General features: G+C 44.6%; 1 protein-coding gene across 7 annotated transcripts in view; it reads left to right on the top strand.

The window, feature by feature from the left end:
* Positions 1 to 22,208, top strand: part of LOC147009964 (uncharacterized) — a 66,899-nt gene extending 44,691 nt beyond the window's left edge. Inside the window, exons 8-10 of one of the 7 annotated variants that reach the window (XM_085863224.1) lie at positions 15,882 to 15,946; positions 20,245 to 20,346; positions 20,690 to 22,208. In XM_085863224.1, coding sequence (XP_085719350.1) covers positions 15,882 to 15,946; positions 20,245 to 20,310 — 131 coding nt within the window. In that variant the 3' untranslated portion in view covers positions 20,311 to 20,346; positions 20,690 to 22,208. Of the gene's footprint in view, positions 1 to 4,643; positions 6,077 to 15,881; positions 20,655 to 20,689 lie in introns of those variants that run through there. The other 6 variants (XM_085863222.1, XR_015053070.1, XM_085863223.1 and 3 more) reach the window with 6 other exon arrangements.
* Positions 22,209 to 27,410: the final 5,202 nt, after the last annotated feature.

The following is a 27,410-nucleotide window of genomic DNA, read 5'->3' as shown; positions in this document are numbered from 1 at the left end:
TCTCACTGACTCCTCTGGCCTTCCTGGGTCGCCAAGGTCCTACCCGCCTTGGTCGCCCAACCAGACCCTCTCCCAGTTGCCTCCAGACACTGTCACCATTAGCCACCAGGTGGTGAATCGCCTTGAAGGGGGTCGCAATTCCCGCTCACCGTGAGCTTCAGCAATCCCTGTGGACAAGCACATCATCCCCACCCACAAAACCCACATGACTCCCCCACCCCATCGGCCTTACATGTGACACCTGCATTTCTCACACTTCACCGACCATGACCTTCCCTGTTACCACACCATGCCCAATAAAAAAAAACAATGTGTGCACCATACATTTCACTTCTCTTCACTTAAAACAACTCACACAGCACTTCTCACTCGATCCACGCACCAGCCATTGGACAGCCACTCGTGCCCGCTTTGTTACCAATTACCCATTGTCCCTATTGTCACTCTAAAACCCAGCAGAACTTACAAACCCATGCCAATTTTTCCACAATTCACTTTTTTCACCAAAGGAGGGCACTTCGCCACAATCTCACCAGCCGAGCATGGCCCTATATGCTCAGCCCAATCTAGTCTCCCCGACCCCCGACTGATTTCCGGACCCGACCTATGAAAGGGCATCTCGGATAGACCTGGCGGTTCAGCAGGAGGATTCACCCTCTCCGAGTCTAAAAGTCTATTGGAAGGTCCCTCCATCGCCGGGTACCGGCAATATCGTTGCATGTGTCCTCTTCGCCCGCACCGGAAACAACTCCCCATAAAAGGCCCCCGTCTGTATCGGTGTAATGTCTCTCCCGGTTCCGGACCCCCTCGGCCATAATCGAATTGCTCTATTGGCTGGGCTGGACCCCGCCGCTTTGGCGCACCAACTACCGAATTACCCCTTATCAAACTTAACAGTTTCTGGCAGATTTCCTGTAACATTTGGGTAATGCCAATTTCTCCCAGCCCCCCTCCTTGATCCTGGATCTCCGCCTGTCGGACCGTCACCGATGGCCTCTCGGGCACCCGACCCGGCCGACTCCACGAGGCCAGCCTGGCCGCGCACTCGGCCGCTCGGTGAACGGTGGGTGGATCCTGTAACTCCACTAGCGCTCGGACCTCAGGGTCAGGAAGAGCAGCTAAAAATTTCTCTAGTGCCAGTCTGTCCCATGCCTCCACTGTAAGGTCCCGATACGCGATCCTGACTGATTGGTAAATGTCCTGTATCAGCTCCTGCACTGTCTCACCCTGCTTTAATCTGTGGTGCTGGAGCTGGGCCCGCACCAGATCACAGTTTGCCGCGAACCCAAACCGACGGCTCAACGCCTCGCAAATGTGGGAGCTGGTCAACATCCCCTCCGCGATCACGTTTAACACGTCTGCGGCTGGTCCCCGCAGCGTTGCCACCAAATTCCCTGTACGTTCCCACTCATTCCACCCGTTTAGTCGGGAAATGCACTCAAATTGCGTCAGAAAAGCTTCAACGCTCCCTGACCCGTCGAAATTTACCAGGGGGATCACTTTTACGGTGGCCCGCTTCTCAGTTTCTCCCTTGTCCGAATCCAGCCCAGGGATCAAACACCCTTGTGGCTGCGTATCCAATTTCGGAGCCCACTGTGGTCAAAGATGTTTTGTGGTGAGGGTCTCATGGGTCAATTTTGCCTCCTGTTCCAAACGTTGAATGGACCGATTCACCTCTTCCTGCAGGATATTCTGGGCCCGCACAACCTCCTCCAATGCTCCGTCGCGAGTTTGTAGCTGCTCCTCAACCAACCCGGACACTCTACTTACAAAAGACGGCTCTACCAGGCCTTTTTCCAAGACTTCATCTTGGCTCATAATTTTATCTTGTTCGTCCAAACGAGCCTCCAATCCTTTTACCTCCTCCGCCAAATTCATCCCTTGCTTCTTCAACTCTCCCCACTCTTCAACTTGCAGCTGCATTCGAGCATCCACACAGGCACGATGACGTTCCAGGTTTCATCCACTTTATCGACCCGAATGTTCGTGGCATCAATTTTATCTACCAATTTTTTCCGTATATTTTCCCCCTCCAATGTAATTTCTACCTTTGTTTCCTCCAATCTATCCTCGAATTTACTTTGTATTTCCCCCAATTTAACATCCACACACTCCTGCATCTCATTTTTCATTTTCTCCATCTTTTCCCCCAATTCATCCCTCATTAAATCAATCCGTGCACCCAACTGTTCCCCCATTACCCCCAATTGATCTGTCATTTCTGCCCCCTGTGCCGTCATTTTTGCCATTTGTGCTGTCATTTCTGCCCTCTGTGCCGTCATTTCTGCCCTCTGTGCCGTCATTTCTGCCCTCTGTGTCACGAATTGATTTTCCATTTGTGCCGTCATTTCTGCCCTCTGCGTCACGAATTGATTTTCCATTTGTGCCGTCATTTCTGCCCCCTGTGCCGTCATTTCTGCCCTCTGTGTCACGAATTTATTTTCCATTTGTGCCGTCATTTCTGCCCTCTGTGTCACGAATTGATTTGCCATTTGTACCGTCATGTCCGCTATTAAACGTTCCAACAGTGTGTGGATCGTCATCGCACCGGTTTCCGGCGCTGCCGGCCCCGTTACGGGCGATGAAGCACGGTCCACGCTCGGAATGGGGGAGGTTCCAACCCTACCCCCGTCTCTCCCTTCTTCCCCCGACTCGCTGCCAGACACGTGGCCTTCCTCTTCAAACATCTGCACATCCGCCATGGTGCAGAAGTCCCGTTTGCCGCCAATTAATTTAAATTTGAAGAATCCCGCCAAAATTTTTCCGTGCTCGCGTGCTTTTCTGAAGTAATTTTATATTCCAATTCGTGGCGAGATTTTAATCTTGGTATGTTCTCCCGATACCAATTATAATTTAGAGGGGTTCGAACATCCCACTCCTGACACCAATGTGACGTCCACGGGACTTGAACAGTCCCGCCAACGTAGAATGAGCCGAAACGATGGAGGCGGTTTATTTATTTATAACCCAAACATGGCGGTTCTAATCGCTCTACCGCAAACGGGACGAGGAAGGTGGCACGAGTCACTTTTCACTGAGTTGATGATGTTTATTTGTTTTTATTATTATCAGAAATAACAAGACTCGGCAAGTAGAGGGATCCGGGGCGATTCGACGGGATGGTGTGGGATTGGGCGTGGGGAAAAACACAGACAATTCTAATGAATATACAGTTCTCAATCCCTCGAAGGCGCCAAGCACACACACACACACACACACACACACACACACACACACACACACACACACACACACACACACACACACACACACACACACACAACGTAGCTATTTCTGGTGGTCAGGCTGGACCGTGGTGTGGACGCAACTGTCCCTGGATCGGCGTCGGACGAGCCGGCCTTGCTCTCGCCAGGGGGGGGGGGCAGGAGAATCCGCGGTGCTGTCGACCTCCTGGTCCTGGCCCAAGTCTGCCCACAGCCGCCAGGGAACCAGCTCCGGCGCCAAGCCGTGAGCAGGAGAGGGAGGCAGGTCCGCCCGCCGCCCGACCCCGCACTCCGAGTCAGCAGAACCCCAGAGCCAACCGAGGTGAGGCATGAAGCTCGGCAAGGCTCCCAGACACGATCAAGAGCACGATCGACTCAGCACAGCAGCCAGGACGCTCTCTGCCACCACAGCTTCCACACCAAAAAAGCACGATCTTTTGGTTGTAATCTTCTTCTTCTTCCTTTTCGACCCCGAACAGAACCTTTTTATCCTTCTGTCCTCGTCACTTCAATCGAGCCGTTTATTGGCCCACCGCCATCGCCTTCCGCCAATCGTGATCACGGGGCGGAGCCATCCGCTGCACTGTCCTGTGACGTCACGGCCAGTCTTCAGGGAATACCAAAAGGGGTTTACGCAGACACACTTACCCTATCCCGTGTCCCTATCTAATTACGTGACATTTATCATTTCCCCCTTGAAGAAATGAACATTTACTAGACAACTTATCACCACTGAATTGCTACTTATTACATCGAGATCCTGGTAAACTCGAACAGCATGGCATACCTAATGAAACATCCTAATTACCCTTTGAATGCATACCCCCCCCCCTCAAACGTAACAATATAATAGCCTATTTATTCCTGAGAGGGAGCAGCAATCCTATTTTCATGCCCTGAGGGCCCAATCAAAACAGAAAGTGTACCAGTGCTGAGACTTTTAATTTGACATGATTTCACCTTATCAATTTGCTGATTTTATCACTTTCGACCATTTTGTGAATGATTATTATCGAATCTAATGGCTAAGCAATATTTTATGAAAAGTCAGTTCTGCGCATATACAAATAGAATCAATCACAATAAATAACAAGCATGGTGATTTAAAATAGTTTGTAAATTTTGTGCTCTAATTTTTTAACCAACTTTTGATTTTTTTTTCAATTCTACTTGAAAGTGTGACTTTAAATAATTTCAGCTCGGTTATAAATACTATAATTTCAATTATACCAAGTTAATTCCTATTTTTTTTTTTTCAAAAATTCCTACATTTTTGTGTCGGGGAGTCCTTCCTGATGACAAAATCAGCCTGTTGGCATAATTAGGGCTTGCTGGATATATATTTTGACAATATCCTAATTTAGTCCCAATAGGTACAGATACAGACGACTCCTTTATTATAACTCTTCTTATTTCCAGGTCGCGTGCTGGGTTGATTGGGACCTTTGTGTCCTTTGCCAGTCACTATCTGCAGAGGAATTACGTTGTCCCCTCAATTCCAACTCATGGGATGGAAATGGTGCAGCATACACCAATTTTCTTCAGAACGTTGGGCTGTTCCAGGAAATGAATGCACTTCCCATCAATGTGGGGTATGGTAGTTCTGGGACAGCAGAGTGTTTCATCCAAAACAAGGCTCGTTGGCACAAATCTTGCCATGACAAATTCATGCCATGACATGACGAAACTTGATCGTGTTTGAAGGAAAATTCAAAAAGAGCCCCGTCCAGATTGACAGGTAGGTGCGCTCACCAATGGTTATATCCTGAGATGACTTTCATCTTACAACATCACGATGCAATATCTCACTCGGAGATGCCAGGTGTAACTCCGCATGTTGTCGGCTGGGATCTTCCCGCATTCGTCTTTCACGACACGTTGGCGAATGATCCGATTTGTGGTTTCCCATATGCGTCTCGCGAGGGGACTGGAAAAGGAACCTACTGTCGCCGAGATTCGACGACTCATCCCGATCTCAGGGGTCGTACCTAGTTTGTATGGTGTACAATAACCCATCTTTACCCATTAATTATCATTTACGTTTATCAGGTCCCGGCCCATTTAACTTGAGAGAATTGATCCAGGACATGGTACTGAAGTGGGAAAACTGGGGGTTTATGCAGGTTTGTAATGTGATTTGAAGATATTTTGCCATTTCTGTTGTATATAAAACATAGATGAAACATATTGCATAATTTGTGACAGCGTATTTAGATACAGCGATGCATCTACTCCGAAAACACAGTGTCATTTTTAACATTTGGGGTGTTCCATGTCAAGTGTACACATTTTTCTGCGAAATTTTGACACATCATCTCAGATTTCACTATTTTTTTTGTGCAAGTGTTTATATCAACGGTAAAACATTATGTGTCAATTTTTAGACCTGGGGGCCCATCGGGGCCCATTTTAGCCCCCCCCCCCAAATTTGGGCATCCCCGGTTGGCTCACAATCTTCCAGTGGCCATATCACAGGTTGTAGTGGTCCGATTTGGATGATCTTGGTATCAAAATGCTCGTAAAAGTGAGATCTTTCGAATCGCGTAAAGTAAAATCACTCCAAAACAGTAATTCAAAAAGTTATAGTTTGGAGCGCCCTTTGACCTTGCCCCCCCCCCCCCAGCCAAACCGATGATCCCGATTTTTTTTCGTGTCAGAATACCCCTTCATATACTCCAACACCTCAGCATAAATTAGAATGGGATCTCAATGGGTTAAAGTGATGATGCTTTTATTGTTCGGGGTCCACTTATCACTAATTCTTGATTCGACATTGGGCGACGTTTGCCGTCATCGTTCCAATGACATCACCTGCTGGCAGGCGACTTTGTGTCTGAAATTGACAATCATCATCTCTGGTCTAATATATATATATATATATATATATAAATATATATATATATATTTATATATATATATATATATATATATATATATATATATATATATATATATATATATATATATATATATATATATATATATATATATATATATATATATATACATATATATATATGTTGCATCATTTGCGAAAAATTATTGTCTATTGATTTTTAAGTGTACATTTTTTGTATAAGCATCATCGAATTAAGTTATAAATAGCCTAATCTCAGTTTTTGCATATTTTGCAGTAAGCATGGCGACTGAAGATCGAAAGGAGTTCCGAAAATACTGTTGCGATCCGTTCAGCTGCCATAAAACGAAACAACGAAAAGATCTTCGCAATGTGTCAAATGATATGTTGATGAAATTTTCTTCAAAGGTGAAAAAAGATGACAGACTTTGTACTTCGTGCAGAAAAAAACTTTCTCAGTTGTCACCAGAGTGTATTGAAGAATCATCTTCGACCAGTTCGAAATTATCATCAGATGGTAGTATCGAAGCCATTGCAGAATCTATTTCGACAGATGAGGACGAGGAGGTTTTTGAGTGAGAAGCAGAAGTTGACCTATTAAACCAGTCGTTATCGATGATAGGTGAAAGCACATTCGACAAACGAAAGGCGGAAAGGAACCCAGGGTACGTTCCTGAAAAGCGAAGTAAAGTGGAAGATTCTGTGCGAAAGAAATCAGAACTAGTTGCTGGACCAAGCACTGCGGAGAAAACACAAAATACAGCATCAAAATGTGGACAAAATTCAAAAGCGCCTGGTACTAAACAATCTCAAGGAAGTTTCAGAAATTCAAAGAGAAGAACCCTGGCTTGGAAGTTGGATTCGCGAAGTTCGTCATGCTCCGTCCCTCGGAGTGTGTCCTGGCCGGTTCAGGCGGTACACACAGTGTATCTGTATGTACGATACATCAAAATGTGAAACTCATGACGTTTGATTCCAAAATGCCACAGAGGGCCGAACTTCCTAGCTATCATCATGTGATAGCACGCATAGTTTATAACCCAGCACAAGCGGCATGTTATTTCAGAACTTGTCAAAGTTGCCCATCAATTGAAGACTTCAAACCCGAGCTACTGAGTGCTTATGAACTAGAGGATATTGATGAAATTCAGTTTAAACGGTGGACATCCACCGACAGATCTGAACTGAGCTCCATAGTCCTGCCTTTGGAAGAATTCATTCATCAATTCTATGAATGCGCGGTGAAATTAGTGAGACACGACTTCGTTGCCAAGGCCCAATCTCAGTTTGTGAAAAATAAGAAAGACGAAATCGGTGAAGGAGAATTTGTCATTATTGGAGACTTCTCAGAGAACTATTCGTTTGTCGTACAGGATGCGGCCCAAAGATTCCATTTGAACTGCTGTCAAGCAACAATTCACCCCTGGGTTTACTATTTCAAATCGGACGATGGCAAATTAAACCACGATTCATTCACGATTCTATCAGAATGCAATACTCACGACGTTGTCTCAGTCCACCTCTTCCAAAGAATGCTCATTGAACACTTGAAATCTAGCTTTGGAAATGTAAAGAAACTTTACTATTTCTCAGATGGTTGTGCTGGCCAATGTAAGAATTGCAAAGCCTTCATAAACCTATGTCGTCACAAATCAGAGTATGGTATTGAGGCAGAATGACATTTTTTTGCTGCAAGTCATGGCAAGGGCCCTTCAGATGTCATGGGAGGTACAGTCAAACGAGAAGCAACACGTGAGAGCCTGCATAGACCTTACGACAGTGAAATTATTTCTCCAAAAGATCTTTTCACCTTTGCTGAAAATGGTTTGAATGAAATGAAGTTCGGTTACGGGATCCAAGAGGCGTATGACGAGGAAGAAAGAAATCTGGAAGAAAGGTTATAAATGGCCAAAACCATAGCTGGAACTCAAAAACTTCATGCTTTCATCGCTATTTCTGAAACTGCTCTTGAAGTACGCGAATTCAGCCTTAGCGAGGAACACCGTATTGAGTCAGCTATTTCAAAATCGACACCAACTTTTAACGGGAAACTCTCAGGTTATGTCAGTGCACTATGATGGAAAATGGTGGCTTGCCTGCATCATGGAAGCCTTTCCGGACACTCATGAAGTGAAAGTGAATTTTCTTCATCCAAACAGGCCCGCAAATAGTTTCTTTTTTTCCTGACATTGAAGATCACTGCATTTTAGACATTTCTGATATACTTCTTTCCGTAGAACCAAAAACTGCGACAGGTAGAGCCTACACAATCAGTAAAAAAGAAACACAGCTGTCAAATAAAGCATTGGTTGGCAAAAAATCTTGACTATAATATGCTTAGGAAAAACTCTTACTCAAACTAGTAGCGCTTCCAGTTCCTGCATGTGCATGTGGAACATTTATGTACAATATACTGATATAGTGTATTGGAAATCTTGTGTTCAAATATTGTGCTATGTATTGTGGCGTATTGTGTGTCCAGCACCCGAGTCCCCCAACATAAATCTTTGCCATGCGTGAACCCATTGGGATCCCATTTTCATTTATGCTGAGGTGTTGGAGTATATGAAGGGGTATTGTTATACCAAAAAATCGGGACCATCGGTTTGGCTGGGGAGCGGGGGCCCAAGGTCAAAGGGCACCCCAAACTATAACTTTTTGAATTACTGTTTCGGAATGATTTTACTTTACGCGATTGGAAAGATCTGGCTTTTACGAGCATTTTGATACCAACATCAGCCAAATCAGACCACTACAACCTGTGATATGGCCTCTGGAAGATTGTGGGGCAGCCGGGGGCACCCAAATTTGGGGGGCCCTAAAATGGGCCCCGATGGGCCCACAGGTCTAAAAGTTGGTATTTTGAGTTTTTTTCACCCAAGTGAATAAATGACCAACATATGGGGAGAAAATGAGGTATTAGTGTCGGGAGGGCGTGTACACTTGACATGGAATGCCCCGTTTTTGACCTTGACCTTGACCTTCATGGGTGACCTCGACTTGGGCTCCCCTTCTGAAAATGCAGGTTATGGTCCAAGTATGCTGTGTAGCAAGCTTGTTGATGGTATCTAATAGGTAAAGGTTTTGGCGAGATTTTTACGGTCCTGACCATTCCCATGGTACTAACGTGGGAAAACCAGCTTTTTATGCCACTAAGGAATACGATTTGAATATATTTCGACATTAGTGATCCGTATAGAATGCAAATGAGGGCGACTAACTGATTTGGAACAGAGTATTTTGATAGAGCGAGGTGTGCTCTCTGGAAATACAGAAAATGTCATTTTTGAACTTTTGAACTTGACCTTGACCTTCATGGGTGACCTTGACCTTGGCTCCCCTTCCAAAATTAGATCTTATTGGCCAAGGAAGTTGTGTACCAAATTTGGTGCTTTTGTCCAGTCAGTAAATGTTTTGTCGAATTTCTACCTTAAAGGCCCAGTCACACCTTGACGTTTTAGCCAGCTTTTGCCGATTTTTGGAAAATTTGTCTAAAACGCTGGTACACGTCGAATACGTTATGGATAAGTTTTGATAACATTGAGAGCACGCTGAAAAACACTGCCATACGTCGTTGTACGCTGGCTTTAAACATTGTACTTTTCGGTTGTCCTCAAATTTTCCATGCTTGAAATTTTTAGACTTATGCCAGCGTATGACTCATACGTTCCGCATAACGCTGGCCATAAGTTGTAGGCACGTTACGCGATCGTTGACACACGTCGACACACGTTACTTGTAAGTTACTCATAAGTTGAAAGACGTCGAGGTAATGTTTAGCGTATCCGAAACTTATTTCTAACCTATGAGTTGCGTGTTGTACTCACGTTACGCGATCGGTGACACACATCGACACACGTTACTTGTAAGGTGCTCATAAGTCGAAACACATCAAGGTAATGGTTAGCGTCAGTGTTCCAGACTCCCTGTTTTTTTTTTCCTTCCTTCCTTCGGTATGATGGTGATTTTGACACTTCGATTTCTAGTGCGGTTATAATATAATATAATTAATAGGCAGCCGCTCAACGATTTAAATCATAACCGCACTGTACACTGAACACCGTCATACCGAAGAAAAAAAAAAACGGGAGTCTGGATCACTGACGCTAACCATTACCTTGACGTGTTTCGACTTATGAGTACCTTACAAGTAACGTGTGTCGATGTGTGTCAACGATTGCATATCGTGCGTACAACTTATTCCCATCGCATGCGGAACGTGTGTCATACGGCAGGTACGTCGTAAAATTTTCAACATGTTTAAAATTACAAGACGTACTCTACTTACTACGACGTATGATAGCGTACTTTAGCGTTCTATTCACGCATACCAAACTTACCCATACCGTATTCGACGTGCGCCAGCGTTTTAGATGCATTTTTCAGAGGTCAGCATATGCTGGCAAGATCGCCAAGGTGTGACTGCGATGTTGACACTTCCATTTCTGCGGCGGTTATGATTTGAATCGTTGTGCGGCAGCCTTTTCATAACCTACGCCACGTCATCATCGGCGATGCGTGCAGCGCGCTATGCCTAAGTGAGACTATCGTTGGGCATAGGTTGTGAAAGCCGACAACAGGTTCAGCATTCGTTGGTATAAGTTATCTATAACACAACGAAACGTTCTGTGTCCGTTACTAATACGTTATGCATAAGACCAAGTGGTTATGACTACGTCCGAATCTTTAAAAAAACATCAAAAGTTCAACGTAAGCCAGCGTTTTACATACATTTTAATACGTTGCCATTGCTGGCTAAAACGTCAAGGTGTGACTGGGCCTTAAGCGACCGGACTATGAACACCAGTCGAAGTCTGGAGGGCACCGAGATAGAGATAGTCCGTCGCAGGTTTCGACCCTGGTGTTTGTTGGTGAACGACCCGTGCCTCACTTGTTGGCGGCTTTGTTCACACCCGCACGCGCACCACATGCTCGCTTCCCGAAGCTCTGGGCAGGACGAACCGTCTCGCTGTTGGCGCTGGCCAGACACCCACACGCACGCTCCCTTCTCCTCTTCTGCACGCTTACACGCGCTTCTTGCTTGCTTCTGTCTCGTACCTCTTTCGTTCACGCTTTTTTTATTATTATCTCAGAACGTATCTCTTTCTCTTCAGAACGTATTGCTTTCGCTATCTCCTCACAGAACATCTCTCTCGCTTCAGAATGTCCCTCTTTCGCATTTTCCTCTCAGAACGTCTCTCCTCACAGAACGTCTTTTTATATCTTCGGGGCGTCTCTGCGGGTCCAACCCACCCCATGCTCACTCCGCCCCACTGGCGCACGGTTACCATGATGACCCGTGTGCTCTCAAAAAAGGTGGGCGTCGGAGCTCACGGAAGATCGCTGCTGAGGAAATATAAGGGTGGGCTTCAGAGCTCATGAAAGAAATGTGTGTGAACGTGTCTGTCGTAAAGAAAAAAGCTTCCCCATAAGAGAGGGGATCTATCCTTTACCCTTCTCAATGCATCACATTTAAGATCCCATTAGACATGGGAATGGGGCTAATCTGAACATGCATTTAAGGAAATAACTGTCTGAGGAACTGGATGTGTGGAGGCATTCATCAGACCGGATTCTGAAATCCGTAACAATATCTTTGTTGGGCAGAAATAAAATGATAAACTTCTCTCAACATCCTTCTCTGAGTGTCTCCTGAACCACATTATGTATTATTTTTAAATTGTTGTGAATTGTTTTCCCATTAATTATTTGACATCCTATCAAAAATTTTTGTCCATTCAAGGCTATTCATTTTGTCAAGATATTTGAATTCAAAAGCATTTAAATTTCTTTGTTTATGTGTTTTCTGTACTATTGATTTTGTTGTATCTTCAGTTTTTTTTAATGCTTTTCATGTTTGTTATGTTTTACCATTTACATACCAAGACTGATTTTTCTCCACTCCATCGTTTGGTTTTTAGTCAATACTATGGGTTTTTTTTCTACTTCCACTCATTGTGCTGGCATCATTTCATGCTTTGAACTGGCTATGAACAACAGTGTATCGCCACTGCCAGTGAGTTGGGAGGGTGGGCGGGGGGGGGCACCGCTGATGCAATACCCTTATTACCAGTTCACTGGTACTCATTTTGCCGACTTCAGAACGATGACAGGCTGAGTCAACTCCACCTGGTGTTAATTCAGTGACCAAAGCGGCTTGAACTCAGGATCCTAAGATCCCAAGCCCATCACCCTCACCACTAAGCCAACACCAGACTTCCTCAGTACTATAAAATCCACTTGTATACTCTACTGGTCAAAAGTTTGAGAACACCCCCATTTTTCAGTTTTTCCTGAAATTTAAGCAGTTCAAGTCCAGTGTTCCTGAAATGGTTCAAAGCTAGGCGGTAAAACTGCCAGAGGTTAAAAAACAATTAAGGTTGCCAAAAACTGAAAAATAATGTAACTTTCAGAGTTGTTAAAAAAGGCCCTTTTCAGGGAACAAGTAATGGGATCGCAACTGCAGCTGTTCCACAGCAATGGAAGTAAATTAAGCCTTGAAAGTTAATGCAAACAATTCCTACAGGTGTCCCAACTTTTGTTCATTAGTTACAAACCCTCTGTCTGTAGAAAAGCAGTGTTGGAACAGACTGTGTTACTGCACCCTCTGAAGCATTATTTGGATAGTATTGTATTTCAGGAAGTAGTATTGTTACGAATTTGGAAGCCTTGTGCACACAGACAGACAGACGTCCTTGTAGCTTAGTTATTTCGATAAGTATGTGTTTCGTGTTAGAATCCATCCCCTAGTCTAATGGGAATTAAATGTTCATGCGCTGCGGAGTGATTTCGATAGTGATAGGATTTTTACGTCAACGACAACAACACCTTCGCTCCATCCTGATGCCATAACGCTCGTGGCATTCCTCGCGCACTCGCCAGCAAGCATGCGCGTGGGCGGAGCCTAACATAGGCATGGCGGCCCTCTAAGCCAATCGGCAAGGAGCGGGCGTCTCACCCGCCCCGTTTCCGACTCAGCACCAGAGCCATTTGGCACGCGGCCGGAGGCGAGGAGGTGGGCGGAGCCTCCGTCGCTTTGGCTCGAAGCTCCAGCCAATGAGCGGAGGGCGAGCACTACACGCACGCCTCAGCCAATAGGGAGGCCGCCACGAGTCGCGTGAGAACCTCTCGTCCAATCAGGAGGCGAGTGGTGAGAAGAAGATGCCCCTCCTCCAGAAAAGATATAGATGGGACGGCGCGGTGTCCGCAGCTTCTGGTCTCGTGTCGCTGCTGGTCTTCTGGCTCTCGTCTCGTCGCCGACGTTGAATTGCATCTGGTCTGCTGGAGCGCAGGTCGCATCTCGATGCTGCTCCGGTCTGCTGGAGCGCGGGTTGCATCTCGATGCTGCTCTGGTCTGCTGGAGCACGGGTCGCATCTCAACGCTGCTCTGGTCTGCTGGAGCGCGGGTCGCATCTCGACGCTGCTCTGGTCTGCTGGAGCACGGGTTGTATCTCGACGCTGCTCTGGTATGCTAGAGCGCGGGTCGCATCTCGTCGACGCTGGTCGCCTCTCATCGATGCTGGGCTGGTTGCATCTTGCTGGCGCTGGGCTGGTCACATCTCGACGCCGGTCTGGTTCGCTCATCTTGGCCAAACCGCCCGAGGCGGGAAGGTCCATATTTCTTTCTGGGTATCTGTGTGTGTGTGTCCGTGGGGCCCCGTCTTTAAGTAGAAACTGGATAAGTGCTTTTGCTTGTACATTGCATTTCATTTCTTATAATCGGAAAATTCTGCTATTTGCGTGTGCTGCCCTGCCCCCCCTCCCCCCCTCCCATTATAAATAAATCCCCTGTTAAATATTTCAGCTCGTTTCTCTGTTTCTTTCATTGGCTTAGCACGGTGCGTGTTGGGAAATTTGGGAAGCGGCAAATTGTACATTTGGACCGACGGGACCTCGGTAACCATCCGCTCAGGTTGCGCACGGGTCGAGCACGCATACGGCTCGTCCCGTCCGAGTGCCGTCGAGGGTGTGATTCCTCGGAGGCTCGCCACGTGGGGCTCTAGGTATTTTGAAGTTTGGCAAATAACCCTGTCCCACATGGTTGATTTATTGACGATTCATGGTCCTGTAAGGGACCCGTACCTTTCTGAAAACTCCAAAAGTTATGATATAGATTCCGGGTGTTTGGTAGAGTTGACCCTATTGCTCCACCTAGCTGTCGTGCTCACAACCGACGCCCGGCTCCACAACAATATATTGCTATCACAATGGTGAGAAAAAGACAATTAACAAATGAAGGCAGACAGACTATTAAAACCCTTAAAAGTGTCGGTCTTTCCTTTAGAGAAATTGCAAAGAAGCCAAGGTGTCAGTGAGTACAGTTTCCTGCACCATCAAAAGGCACTTGGAAACTGTTGGAAACTCTGACAGGAAGAGGTCTGGCAGACCCAAAGCCACAACACAATCAGAAGACAAGTTTCTGAGAGTCAACAGCTTGCGTGATAGGTGGTTCACAGGACAGTAGCTTCAAGCACAGCTTAACACTGGTCGAAGTGAGGAAGTCTCAGTTTAAACTGTGAAGAGAAGACTTCAAGCTGCAGGGTTGACAAGTCGAGTGGCAGGAAGAAAGCCATTGCTAAGATGGCAAAATAAGAAAAAGAGGCTTGCCTGGGCCATGAAGCACCACCAGTGTACTACTGAAAACTGGAAGAAGGTCTTATGGACCGATAAATCAAAATTTGACACCCACTGTCAAACATGGAGGAGGAAGTGTGATGATCTGGGGCTATTTTACTGGATCCAGAGTCGGCGACTTGCACAGAGTGACTGGCACCCTGAACCAAAAGGGCTACCACAGCATTTTGCAGCGCCATGCAATACCCTCTGGTCTACACCTAGTTGGTCAGGGGTTCATCCTTCAGCAAGATAATGACCCATAACATACCTCCAGGCTATGTCAGAACTACCTTAGAAGAAAAGAACAAGATGGTAGGCTTCAAATCATGGAATAGCCAGCACAGTCTCCAGACTTAAACCACATCGAGCTGGTTTGGGATGAACTGAACAGAAGGGTGAAAGCAAAGCAACCGATAAGTGCAACACATTTGTGGGAACTTCTGCAACAGTGTTGGGAAGAACTTTCCGAACAATATTTGATTTCCATTGCAGAAAGAATGGCACGAGTATGTTTGGTTGTTTTATCTGCAAAAGGTGGCTACTTTGATGAGTCAAAATTTAGATTAAATTTTGTTCAACAAAACGATTCCATGATTTCTTTTTATCTGCAATTGTTTATTTGTTCTATGCTTTAATTTCAGAGTACATTGAAACATTAAACTGCTTAAATTTCAGTAAAAACTGGAAAAATGGGGGAGTTCCAAAACTTTTGACCAGTAGGGTATGCATTTATTTATATTTTAAAAGATGGATGAGGAAAGGGAAAAAGTGAGGGCCATGGGTTTTCATCTTGCTTAATAAACAAGGATGGATGATATTTGCAGGGATCGAGCGCATGGAGAGTGGTAGTGGTGGAGGGTGAGGGGGTAGGTGTATGAATGGAGGAGAGAACCCCCCTCCCCTCTTCTCAGGAGTAAGAAAATGTTGGTTTTGGGATTAGAGGAAGATTTTAGGGACAGAGCATGAGGTCGTTTTAAATGCCATTTGTCCTTTAGCCAAAATTTCCCTCATACTGCTGAAGAGTAGCGTTAAACGATTGATGTGCATTCATAATAAAGACAATGCATTATACTTTTTCTGAGACAATTCCACAGAAATTGTGCTGCAAATAATAGTGAAAAGATAGGATAATTTTTAAAAAACATAAACATGTTTTTGTCTACTTTTTCTTTCTTATGTTGCAGAGACATCTGTGAAGTATCCTGGAAATTTGAATTCAAGTCTGGCTCTGTCGTTTTCATGCAACAAGGTATTAAAAAGAAATATGGACAAGAGAAGGAGAACCTCATTTGCTCTGAAGAAATGTAAAATGAATCACATTGGTGAGAATGGACAGCAAGGTGCTGTTTTTGAAAAAGCCTTGACAAGGTCTGGATCTACCTTAATGATACATGAGACCACTCAAATTGATGAAAATGTCAACAAGTGTTCTCTTTGTGAAAAATCCTTTACAACTTCCTCTTATCTAAAGCGACATAAGATGATTCACACTGAAGATAAACCACACAGATGGTCTTTCTGCAAAAGAGGATTTCAAGCTTCAACTACGCAAAGCAGACATGAGATGATTCACACAGGTGAAAAGCCACACAAGTGTACTGTTTGTAGTAAAGCGTTCACTACTTCATTTGCATTAAGAACACATGAAATGATTCACATGACAGACACGCCACACAAATGTTCTGTTTGTCAAAAATCTTTTATGTCCCCATCACACTTGAAAAAGCATGAAATGATTCACATGGCAGAAAAGCCGCACAAATGTTCCATTTGTCAAGAATCCTTTATATCCCAATCCAAACTAAAGAGACATGATTTGATTCACAGTGGAGAAAAATCACACAAATGTTCCGTTTGTGAGAAATCCTTTACATCTTCATCCTACATTAAGATACATGAGATGATTCACAAAGGACAAAAGCCACACAACTGTTCTATTTGTCAAAAATCCTTCACATGCAGATCCAAACTAAAGAGACATGGTTTCAGTCACAGTGGGGAAAAGCCACACAAATGTTCTCTTTGTCAAAAATCATTCCCTGACTCCTCCGAACTAAAGAGACATGAATTAATTCACAGGGGAGAAAAGCGGCACAAATGTTCTCTTTGTCAAAAATCCTTCATATCCTCATCCAATTTAAACAGACATAAATTCATGCACAAAGGCGAAAGGTCACACAAATGTTCTCTTTGTCCGAAATCCTTCAAAACCTCATACGACCTCAATAAACATTATTTCATTCACAAAGGAGAAAAGCCACACAAATGTACTGTTTGTCAAAAATCCTTCATATCCCCATCTGAACTAAAGAGACACGATTTCATTCACAAAGGAGAAAAGCCGCACAAATGTTCTGTTTGTGAGAAATCCTTCATATCGTCGTCTGAACTAAAAAGTCATGAATTGATTCACAAAGGAGAGAAGCCGCACAAATGTTCCGTCTGTGAGAAATCCTTTAGATCTTCTTCATACCGCAAGATACATGAGATGATTCACAGGGGAGAAAAGCCACACAAATGTTCTGTTTGTCAAAAATCCTTCATAACCAGTTCTAAACTAAAGAAACATGTTTTCATTCACAGTGGGGAAAAGCCACACAAATGTTCTGTTTGTCAAAAATCATTCACATGCAGATCTGCCCTAAAGAGACATTATTTCATTCACAGTGGGGAAAAGCCATACAAATGTTCTCTTTGTCAAAAATCATTCACTGACTCATCCGAACTAAAGAGACATGATTTAATCCACAGGGGAGAAAAGCGGCACAAATGTTCTCTTTGTCAAAAATCCTTCATATCCTCATCCAATTTAAACAGACATAAATTCATGCACAAAGGAGAAAGGCCACACAAATGTTCTCTTTGTCAAAAATCCTTCAAAACCTCATACGACCTAAAGAAACATTACTTCCTTCACAAAGGAGAAAAGCCACACAAATGTTCTGTTTGTGAAGAATGTTTCATATCCACATCTAAACTAAAGAGACATTATTTGATTCACAGTGGAGAAAAGTCGTACAAATGTTCTATCTGTGAAAACTCCTTCAGATCTTCATCCTACCTGAAGATACATGAGATGATTCATAGGGGAGAAAAGCCACACAAATGTTCAGTTTGTCAAAAATCCTTCATAACCCCATCTGAACTAAGAAGACATGATTTTGTTCATAGTGGGGAAAAGCCACACAAATGTTCTGTATGTGAAAAATCGTTTGTATTCCCATCCCACCTCAAGATACATGAGATGATTCACTGGGGAGAAAAACCACACAAATGTTCTGTTTGTCAAAAATCCTTCACATCGTCATATGAACTAAAGAGACATGATTTTGTTCACAGTGGGAAAAAGCCACACAAATGTTCTGTTTGTCAAAAGTCTTAAAATGCAGATCTTAACTGAAGATCCTTCATTTCATTCGCAGGGTAGAAAAGCTGCACAAATGTTCTTTTTGTGAAAAATCCTTTGTATCGTCTTATCTCCTTAAAAGACATGATTTCATTCACAGGGAAGAAAAGTCACACAAATATTCTGTTTGTGAACAGACTTTCAAAACATCAGCACATTTTAAAATGCATGAAAATATTCTATGAGAATGGAAAGGCACATTTGTGTAATTGTAAGAAATCCTTGACATGAAAAACATGAAATGATTCACAAAGGAGAAAAGCCAATTAAATGCAACAAAGCCTTCACATTTACATAATATCTAAAGAAATATGAAATGTCTCTCATGGGTGAAAATCCCAACAAGTGTTCCGTTTGTGATAAAGTTTTCACAATTTTGTATGACTTAACAAGAATGATCGCACTGTGGTTACAACCTTTGAAGCAAAAATGAAAACTCGAATAGTGCACAATCAGCAGAGGCCCACCGGCCTGATGCCTTAGGCCCACAAGAAAACCAAGGTGGTGGCCAAATCATTTTGTCTGAGTGCTGTTGTGGGTGGAGTCAAGTGACAGATGTGGGCGTGGTTCGCCTCTTGTCGACCTGTGACATGTCACAGGTAAAAACACGAGTTTAATCGCACTATGAAATCATCACCTCATTTGCATCTCAAATGAACAAATACATCACAGAAGATAAAAGAAAAAGACATTGCCTGGCAAGCCAGACTCCATCCAGCTCAAGATCAGGAGTAAATGACCCCAGAATATGTAATTGAACAGAAATAAAGCTGACTGGAAAAGATAATATAATTGGACATCACTGTGAGTTATTTATTGTATCTTGTACTTGCAAGGTTACCCGGCATTACCCGATGGCTACCTGACGTTGCTTGGTGCTGTTCTATCCCTGTTGGCATTTTGAAGAAATCAATGTTACTTTTTTCTATATTTTTTGTGGGTGCCTAAAACACTTTCCTATAACCACTAAGGAATGGGATCAGGAATCATTTAATATTACCTTTCAAGTGGCTACAAAGGTTTCGGCATTATAGACCGATTTTTTTTTTTAATCTTTTTTTTCAAATTATAATTTTTTTTGCTTTAAACACTCCCAAACACTCACTGACGAACCTCTGAAAGTTTGACAAAGATCTGTTGAGCCATCTTTGAGAGAAATTATAACAGACAGACAGACAGACAAATGGTTATCTTACAGTTTTGATTCAAAACTTGGCTGTTGGAAGAATGGGATGGAGGAGAAAAAGGCACTCAATATGACTGGGGCAACAGGTGGTCAATGCAATGAATGAACATGAAAAACAGAACAGCAAAACCAAGATACAAACTTGCATCCAAGAAGGAGGGATTTAAAGAGGGTTAATGGTGATAGGAAATATTGTGGTTTGTAATGAAAGAATATATTAGGTGAGCTGTGAACTGCTGGCTCGAAGCTCTGGCAGGAAGAGTGGGTTAAACCAACTCAAGAAAATGGTTCCATTGGGGTGCAAAAGATGATGAAATTTGTGGAAGTGAGCAGTCAGCCTTGGTTTTTGAAGGCAGACAAAAATTTTGTTTGTTTGAGACAAAGATTCTTTGAGACAAAGCTCGATTCTGGAAGGCAGCAGACAAAGATGTGTACATCCTTCTAAGTTTTGGTGGGTTTGAGGGCTGAAAAGCGGAGCAAGAAAGACAGGAGAAAATAAGAGGTGACAAATTTAATTGTGATGGAAGAGCAGTAGGCCTTATGCAGACTTGCCTCTAAGCTGTCGAGCCTTTGTTCAAATCTCAACCCAGCTATAAATTTCCATCCTGGTATTTGGCATGCATGTCGATTCTTGATTGGGATTTCTTGGGGGTAATAAATGCCTAATATAGTGAAGTTATTCATATATTATGTGTTTTGAATAAGCGTGGGGTAATTAAATGACATTTTAGTAATGTGTCGATAATTTGAACAGTTAGAAACATAAAACCCCACCCCATTGTGTCTAAATACATCATCCCTGCGAGCCCTTATTTAAAGCCCTTATCCTCAATTTCAGTCCTAAATGTTCCCTTCTAACTTTGCATTGGGCTATTTCAAGAAGTTTAGGTAATGCACGTTGTCTCAGCAGGACATTTATGTCACATATATCTGCCATGGTGTCGCCCTGCATCAGGGAACCGTGACTCGAGGGAGAAAGGAGTTTGCCCCACCCACCGGTCGGGGCATGGACCAATGCTAGAGGAGAGGGGAGGGGAGTAAATCGTCAATGACGTTGGTGAGTCAGTTTATGAAGGTGGGAGCCACCAAAGATTAGAGCCAGACTAGGCGTTCTTACAAGAACTTACTGTGTTTGGCCAAGTAACTCTTGCCTGTGATTTTCCCCTGTCTTCTGTCATGTGTCTAAGGCCTTGAGGCACAAGTTAATTTAAAATATGGCATCCGTCACTTCATCTGTTTTTGGGTGCGTATGTTGGGTAACTCGAGGTTAGTTTATTAGAAATTGGATCCATATTTTTATTTTTTATTTATTGCTTGCTTCTTGTACATTCCTGACCCTGTTGTTAATACAATTTACAAACCTGATGGGGTCTCTGGGTGCATTCTTTTTATTCTGACAGTCTCATCTGGTGGTTCTGTAAATCCTGTTGAAGGTAAATTGGTTGCAGTCCCCTGTGCTGTCGGTCATGGTTTCCTCGGCTTCATAAGATCGACCACATGGACACTGATTGACGCAGCACTTACTCGCTTCATGGACCTCAAATCTGTATGGTAGTGTGGCTTTGGATGCAAGGATCTGGCAGAGTCCAAGAGTTACTGCACTTTTCATAACATGTCTGGGGCCAAGAGGTTTGAGGATTATTTCTGAATCAGAATTTTGTGCTGATTATGAAAACCGAGTTCTTAATCACTGCAGCTCGCTTTTTTTTTTTGTTGTTTTTTTTTTGGTGAAAAACGCGATTTTGTTCTTTTTTTCACCCAAAGATATCAAAAAAATCGTTTTTAACTCACAGTTATATAAACACCAACACTTCACGTGTGTGTGGGGCATGAAAATGAAGCCCATATCTTTGTGGACACGGGTAAACATAAAGATATTAGGAATGGGACATGATTATCGGAAACAAATTTGTCTCCAATTTGAGAGAAAGACTGCTACGATTTGCATAATGTGTGACATGAATCACCCAACAGGTGTCTTATTATCACCATTAACTGTGTATTATATCAGTAAAAATCTGGCAAATGTACACATTTAAACCACATTGCAAACACAAATGCAAAATGCTCATTTAAACCAAAAATTGTTCTGGCAATAAGGTTATTGTGGATAAAATGTACACAATGTTTCCCGTACCCTAATTTTAACAAAAACTGGACATTTTTCACTGTGTCCATATTGCAGTGATTGTTAATGAGCTACAAGCGAACAGTTGGTGTTTTTTGAAAACATGTAATTTCTCACATTTATCGAGATGTATGTGGAACATAATTATGGCCTTCCAGAGCATAATTAACCCTCATTTTGTATTTTTAGATGATGGCGGAATGGGAGACAAATCGTACTTGCATCCTGCATACAGGAAGGTTGATGAAGGAGGACACCGATTCATTTTATCACAAACCATGGGAGAATGTGTTAGCTGTGGAAGGAAATCCATGCGTCTACGCTCAGTGGGAGCTCAAAAATATGCATCAGTGTGCAGAGGGCCGATCCAAGCACGATAACTGGTATATAGGATATCGCAGCTCCTGTGATAAGAATTTCACTTCGGTTCCAAAACTTGGACGGAAACCAGCCGACATCAACCCAGAAACAACTGAGCAATCCCTTGAAAGGGTACGATCTCAAGTTCCTCATCTGGAAACTACATCATCTGGGGTATCTCAGACTCAGGGTCAGGTTTGGGAGCATTCGCCAGAACAGCGCGTCGCTGCGTCCACTTTCCACCGGTACTCCAGGGGGCTCCATCTGGCCATCCCCCAGGCAGATGCCAGGCCCATCCCCATCTCCTTGAGATGATGGTCAACCTGCTGCAATCACGAGGAACGTGGTCGGCCCACTGGCCTCCTCCACTCATGAGACTCCCTCACTGAGAGAATCTGGTGAGCAGGATCAGCGTCAGGAAAACGAGCCACATGTCCATACAGCCGCAACTGACGCTCACGGACTATGCAGGTAACAAATCTCATCCGAGTCTCTCTCAGCAACCGCTCGTTTGGCACAACATCCGACCAGCGATAGCCAAGGATTCTCCGAAGAGACCTGGTACCAAAGGAATTAAGTCTCCGTCTCAGATCCTTGGTCAGAGTCCAAGTCTCGCATCCATAGAGCAAGACTGGAAGTACCAAGGACCTGAAGACGCAGACTTTCGTCCTCCCACACAGGTACCGGCAGCGCCACACCCCATGATCCAGTGAATCCATGACTCCCCAGGCTCGACCCAGACGTCTATTGACCTCTGACTCACAGCCAGCAGAGACATGAATATCACTGCCAAGGTAAGTGAATCTCTCCACGACCTCAACATCCTCACCACAAACAGACACAGACAGGACAGCAGCATCCAAGATGTCAACGAAAGCCTGGATCTTAGTTTTGACCCAAGAAACCCGTAATCCCAGCGGCTCCGACTCCTCATTCAGCACCTCGAGGGCCCCCAAAATGATGTCTAAAGTCTCCGCAAAGATGACTGCATCATCTGCAAATTCAAGGTCCGAGATCTTGACATTCCCAAACGATGCACCGCAGCTTGATCTCTCTGACATCCTCCCGAAAATCCAGTCCATACAAGTGCTGAAAAGTGTGGGGGCCAGTACACACCCCTGACGAACTCCAGTAACAACTGGAAATAAGTCAGAGATGGTACCACCACACTTCACAGCACTCTCAGTACCAGAGTAGAGTTCAGACATCAGATCGATCAGTTTTGGTGGCACCCCACGAAGACCAAGAATCCTCCAGAGGATTATCCCGATTCACTGAATCGAACGCTTTACAGAGATCAACATAGGCTGCAAGCAGCCCCTGGCGAAACTCTCGTCTGCATTCGGTGAGGACACGAAGAGCAAGGATACGGTCAATCGTTGACCTCTTTGGGGTAAAGCCTGACTGCTCTGGACGCTGGTGCTCAAGCAGATGGTGGCGAACCCTATCAAGAATTATCCGAGCAAAGACCTTGCCCGGCACTGAGAGCAGCGTCACCCCTCGGTAGTTGTTGCAGTCTTGGCGATCACCCTTCCCTTTCTAGAGAGGAACAACAAGGCCCCTTTTCCAATCAGTTGGGATGATGCCTGTGTTCCAGGCAGAGCACAAAACTGCATGCAACGACACGAGTGCAGCATTTCCACCAGCCTTGAGAACTTCAGCATGGATGCCACAGATCCCTGGAGCTTTGCCCCGTTTCAACCGGTTCACCGCAGCCCGTGTTTCCACAAGTGAAGGTGGACCATATTTGATTCGAGGGTCAGCAACAGGGATTGTAACACCCTTGACGTCCAACTCGACAGCTGGGGGATCAGCCTGGTACAACCGCTCAAAGTAGCCGGCCCAGCGGGCCTTCACTTCAGACTCCTCTGTCAAGAGCCTACCACTCTCTGCTCTAACTGCAGTGCTCCGAGGGATGGGCTTGGATGAACGCAATGCGCGAATTCCCCTGTAAGCGGGATGAGAATCACCTGTCCACAGGTGATGCTCTACCCCCTCACAGATTCCTCGCACATAGGCCTCCTTGTCCACCCTCAGTGCACGTACAGTTTTACACCTCAGCTCCCTGAACAGCTTGGCTCTGCCATTCAGCCTGGCCCTGCGACTCTGGTCAATGGTATCCAGTGTCCCTTGAGAGACAAAATTCTTCTTTGCCCTGCGGTGAGTTCCAAGACATCCACCGGCAACATCAAGGACGGTGGTCTTGAAGGCACTCCACAACTCTTCAGGACCCCCCAAAGCATCCAGACCCCTCAAGTGTCCACTCAACCTGTTCGCAAACTCCTCAGCTACTCTCTCATCCCTGAGCTTGCCAACATCCAGCCTAGGCTGGGATGGTACCATTCTCCAGGATTTAAGGTGCAGCTTTAGAGTTGCCACAACAAGCCTGTGGTCAGTATTAAGGAACTGAGCACTCCGGTAGACCCTGCAGTTCTGGATCATCCTCCAACGACCGTCAATGAGGACATGGTCAATCTCCTTTGCCACACCGCCAGCGTTGGAATACCAAGTCCAGTGATGAGCTTGTGGGCGCTGAAACCATGAACCAGCCACCCGAAGTCCATGACTTCTTCCAAAGTCAAGGAACTTAGTGCTGTTCTGGTTCATAGTTCCTGATCCATGGGGACCAACACACACCTCATAACCATCCCTATCAGTTCCAGTCGATGCATTGAAATCCCCCAAGACTAGAAGTGTATCTCGTCTGGGGCACTGATCAACCACAGACTCGAGTGTGGCGTAGAATGCATCCTTCACGGTGAGATCACTCGCCTCAGTCGGAGCATAAACAGAGACCAGGGAAATGACACCTAAGGAGTGACGAATCCTTCATCTCATAATACGCTCGTTGACTGGTGGTACCTCAATTATCATTGGGGTCAGCTTATTGGACACAGCTACAGCAACTCCTTGGGTATGGTAACCATCAGAGTGACCAGACCAATAGTAGGTGTAATCACCCACCATTATCTCGCCGCAATCTTGGTCTCCGAACCTCAGAGAGAGCTGCAATCCCGATGTCCAAACGCTTGAGCTCAGATGATAACAGGGACAGGTGATCATCCTCTCTTAGGGATAGGACATTCCAGGCACCCACCCGAAGGGACCACCTCAGGTTAACCCAAGGAGACCGACGTCTGGTGGACGACACCTCAGCACCACTCCGACACACTCTCCCGCAATCTGACCCAGGGATGTTACACTGTGGTTTCCCTCCTATCATCAAAGATTGGGGGTCCCGAAGGCTTTGCCCCAATCCCGTCATCCGGTGAGCTGCCCTGTGAAGGGAAGCTGCACAGGAGGTACTCCCACGGAGTGGGTTTTCAGATTTTTTTGCGTTTTTGTGTTTTGCGGAATGAAGGGTTTTACGGTGGCCGGAGTGCAAATCCTGCCACCAACCTCCTAATAAAAAAGTAACCCAACTGCAGGAGGACGTCCGCAGACACAGTTGGGCACTCGATATGGATGGCCGTTGGCTCACAAGGAGCTCCTCCGCCCTTTGACAGGTTTTGTTTTTAATCCTGCTGGGTGTCCATATCCAAACACCCTCCTCACCAGAAAACCTGCGGGGGAGACGGTTTAGTCGTTGACAACCCGACCATGGATTGTCAATGGTATCCAGTGGTCTAAAAATATGCATCAGTGTGCAGAGGGCCGATCCGAGCACGATAACTGGTATATAGGATATCGCAGCTCCTGTGATAAGAATTTCACTGCGGTTCTAAAACTTGGACGGAAACCAGCCGACATCAACCCAGAAACAACTGAGCAATCCCTTGGAAGGGTAGATCTCAAGTTCCTCATCTGGAAACTACATCATCTGGGGTATCTCAGACTACCTGTGTTTTTTGCAATTGTAAATGCAAGATGATTAATCGAGCAGCTGAGTTTCTCGGTAGTTGCGAAACAAAAGATGCTGAGCAGGCAGTGAAGGAGGCTGCTCAATCTTCTCAAAGGAGAAGGAGAATTCAAGATTCCCATATGCTCGCCGCAAGATATACTTGAACAAAGCACAGAGGAAACGCCGTTCAATGTTTGAAAAAACAACAATATCGTGAGTTCAAGGACACTCACACAAAGGCATTTGAAATCCTCAAATATTGTGTCAGAGAGTATGTAATCACAGACAGCCATGTTGAATTCATGATGTCGATCAATGCATGCTACAAATCGATCCTGAATGATTTGGATCTGACTGTTCAGCTTATATTGTCCAATCTCGAGCTGATCATATTTCAAAACATTTTGACCTGACACTGCAGCAATTGCAAAATCCAAAAATATTTCGGAAACGTTCTGTACAATAGTCATATGGACAAGGACTAAACGACTGAATCTGCTTAGCAATATGCCAGTTTCTTTTACTCGAAGGTCATAGAGGCTGCGCTCCACGTGAGAGGCAAATACAAGAAAAAAAGCAAATAAAGCAAATAAAGAGGAAAAAAAAAAGAGAGCAAATAAAGCAAAAAAAAGCAAATAAAGCAACATGGGCATTCCTCTGTTGTTGTTTTTTTGTTTTTGTTTTGCAGTCCAGTCTGAAGCATCATAGGGTAAGCATCAGGTCATTGGAACGATCAGACCGTGCATGGCGTTATTGTGAGGACGTCATGGATATGTCATGAGACGTCATGGAAATGGATAGCCGTTTGCTCACAAGTTGCTCCTCCCACCCTTTGACAGGTTTTGGTTTTAATCCTGCTGGGTGTCCATATCCATACACCCTCGTCACCAGAAAAACTGATGGGGGGAGACGGTTTAGTCGCCAACAACCCGACCATGAAGCAGGCTAGTACAGGTTTACATGCTACCTGAAGCAAATCAGAGATCTAATCTGGCTTGACCTGATACACACTGGCTGAGGGTACTGACCCCAATTAGCCGGCCGTCCACAGGTTAGGTATCACGCGAAGTAGTGTAACCCTGCCCGGATTGTCCGTGCCAATCGGCGTCCATGGTTGCTTCGCAACCTGCCGGTGCGCGGAGTTATCTGTGCTCGGTGGCCTCAGGGCAGGGCGTTTAGGAGGGACCCAAGTGCTTCCTCTCGTTGCAAGTCTCGAATCCCGGATCCGCGACATTATTAAGAAACGAGTATAAAATCCCGTCAAAAATGATTGGTTGGAATTATTTTATTCGACATAATCAAGGAGAATGGAAGATATGAGATTTTATAGCAATAATCGTTATTTTGAAACACGACGTACAAATGTGACCCTATTTTCTTTATCTTCTGGGACGTTTTGTGTCAACAATTTAATGGCCGTAGCTTATAACCTTATATTTTATAATATTATATTATACTAGACGACCTGTGAACCCATTGGGTTCCCGTTGTGACAGCGGTTGATGAAAAAACAAAACAAAAAAAAAACACAATTTTAATATTATTTAGTGGTCAAACTTTAACTTGAAGAAAATTTGAGCATTTACCTCAGGAGTCATCGTTCAACGAAGCACGCGTTTCATGACAACATTCTTGGTTGATCTCCCATCCTTCAGGAATACTTTGACATTTTCATTCACCTTTCCTCGGCCAAGAGCCACATACAGCTGTCCATGCTGAAATACCAGTTTCACGAGGTATATCAACACATTCTCCATGGTTTGTCCTTGTGCTTTATGGATCATCATTCCAA

This window comes from Eptatretus burgeri, chromosome 17 (genome assembly GCF_056783735.1).
Source record: "Eptatretus burgeri isolate ZD-2024b chromosome 17, Ebu_testis_v1, whole genome shotgun sequence".
Lineage (NCBI taxonomy): Eukaryota > Metazoa > Chordata > Myxini > Myxiniformes > Myxinidae > Eptatretus > Eptatretus burgeri.
This window is presented reverse-complemented; position numbering and strand designations above follow the sequence as displayed.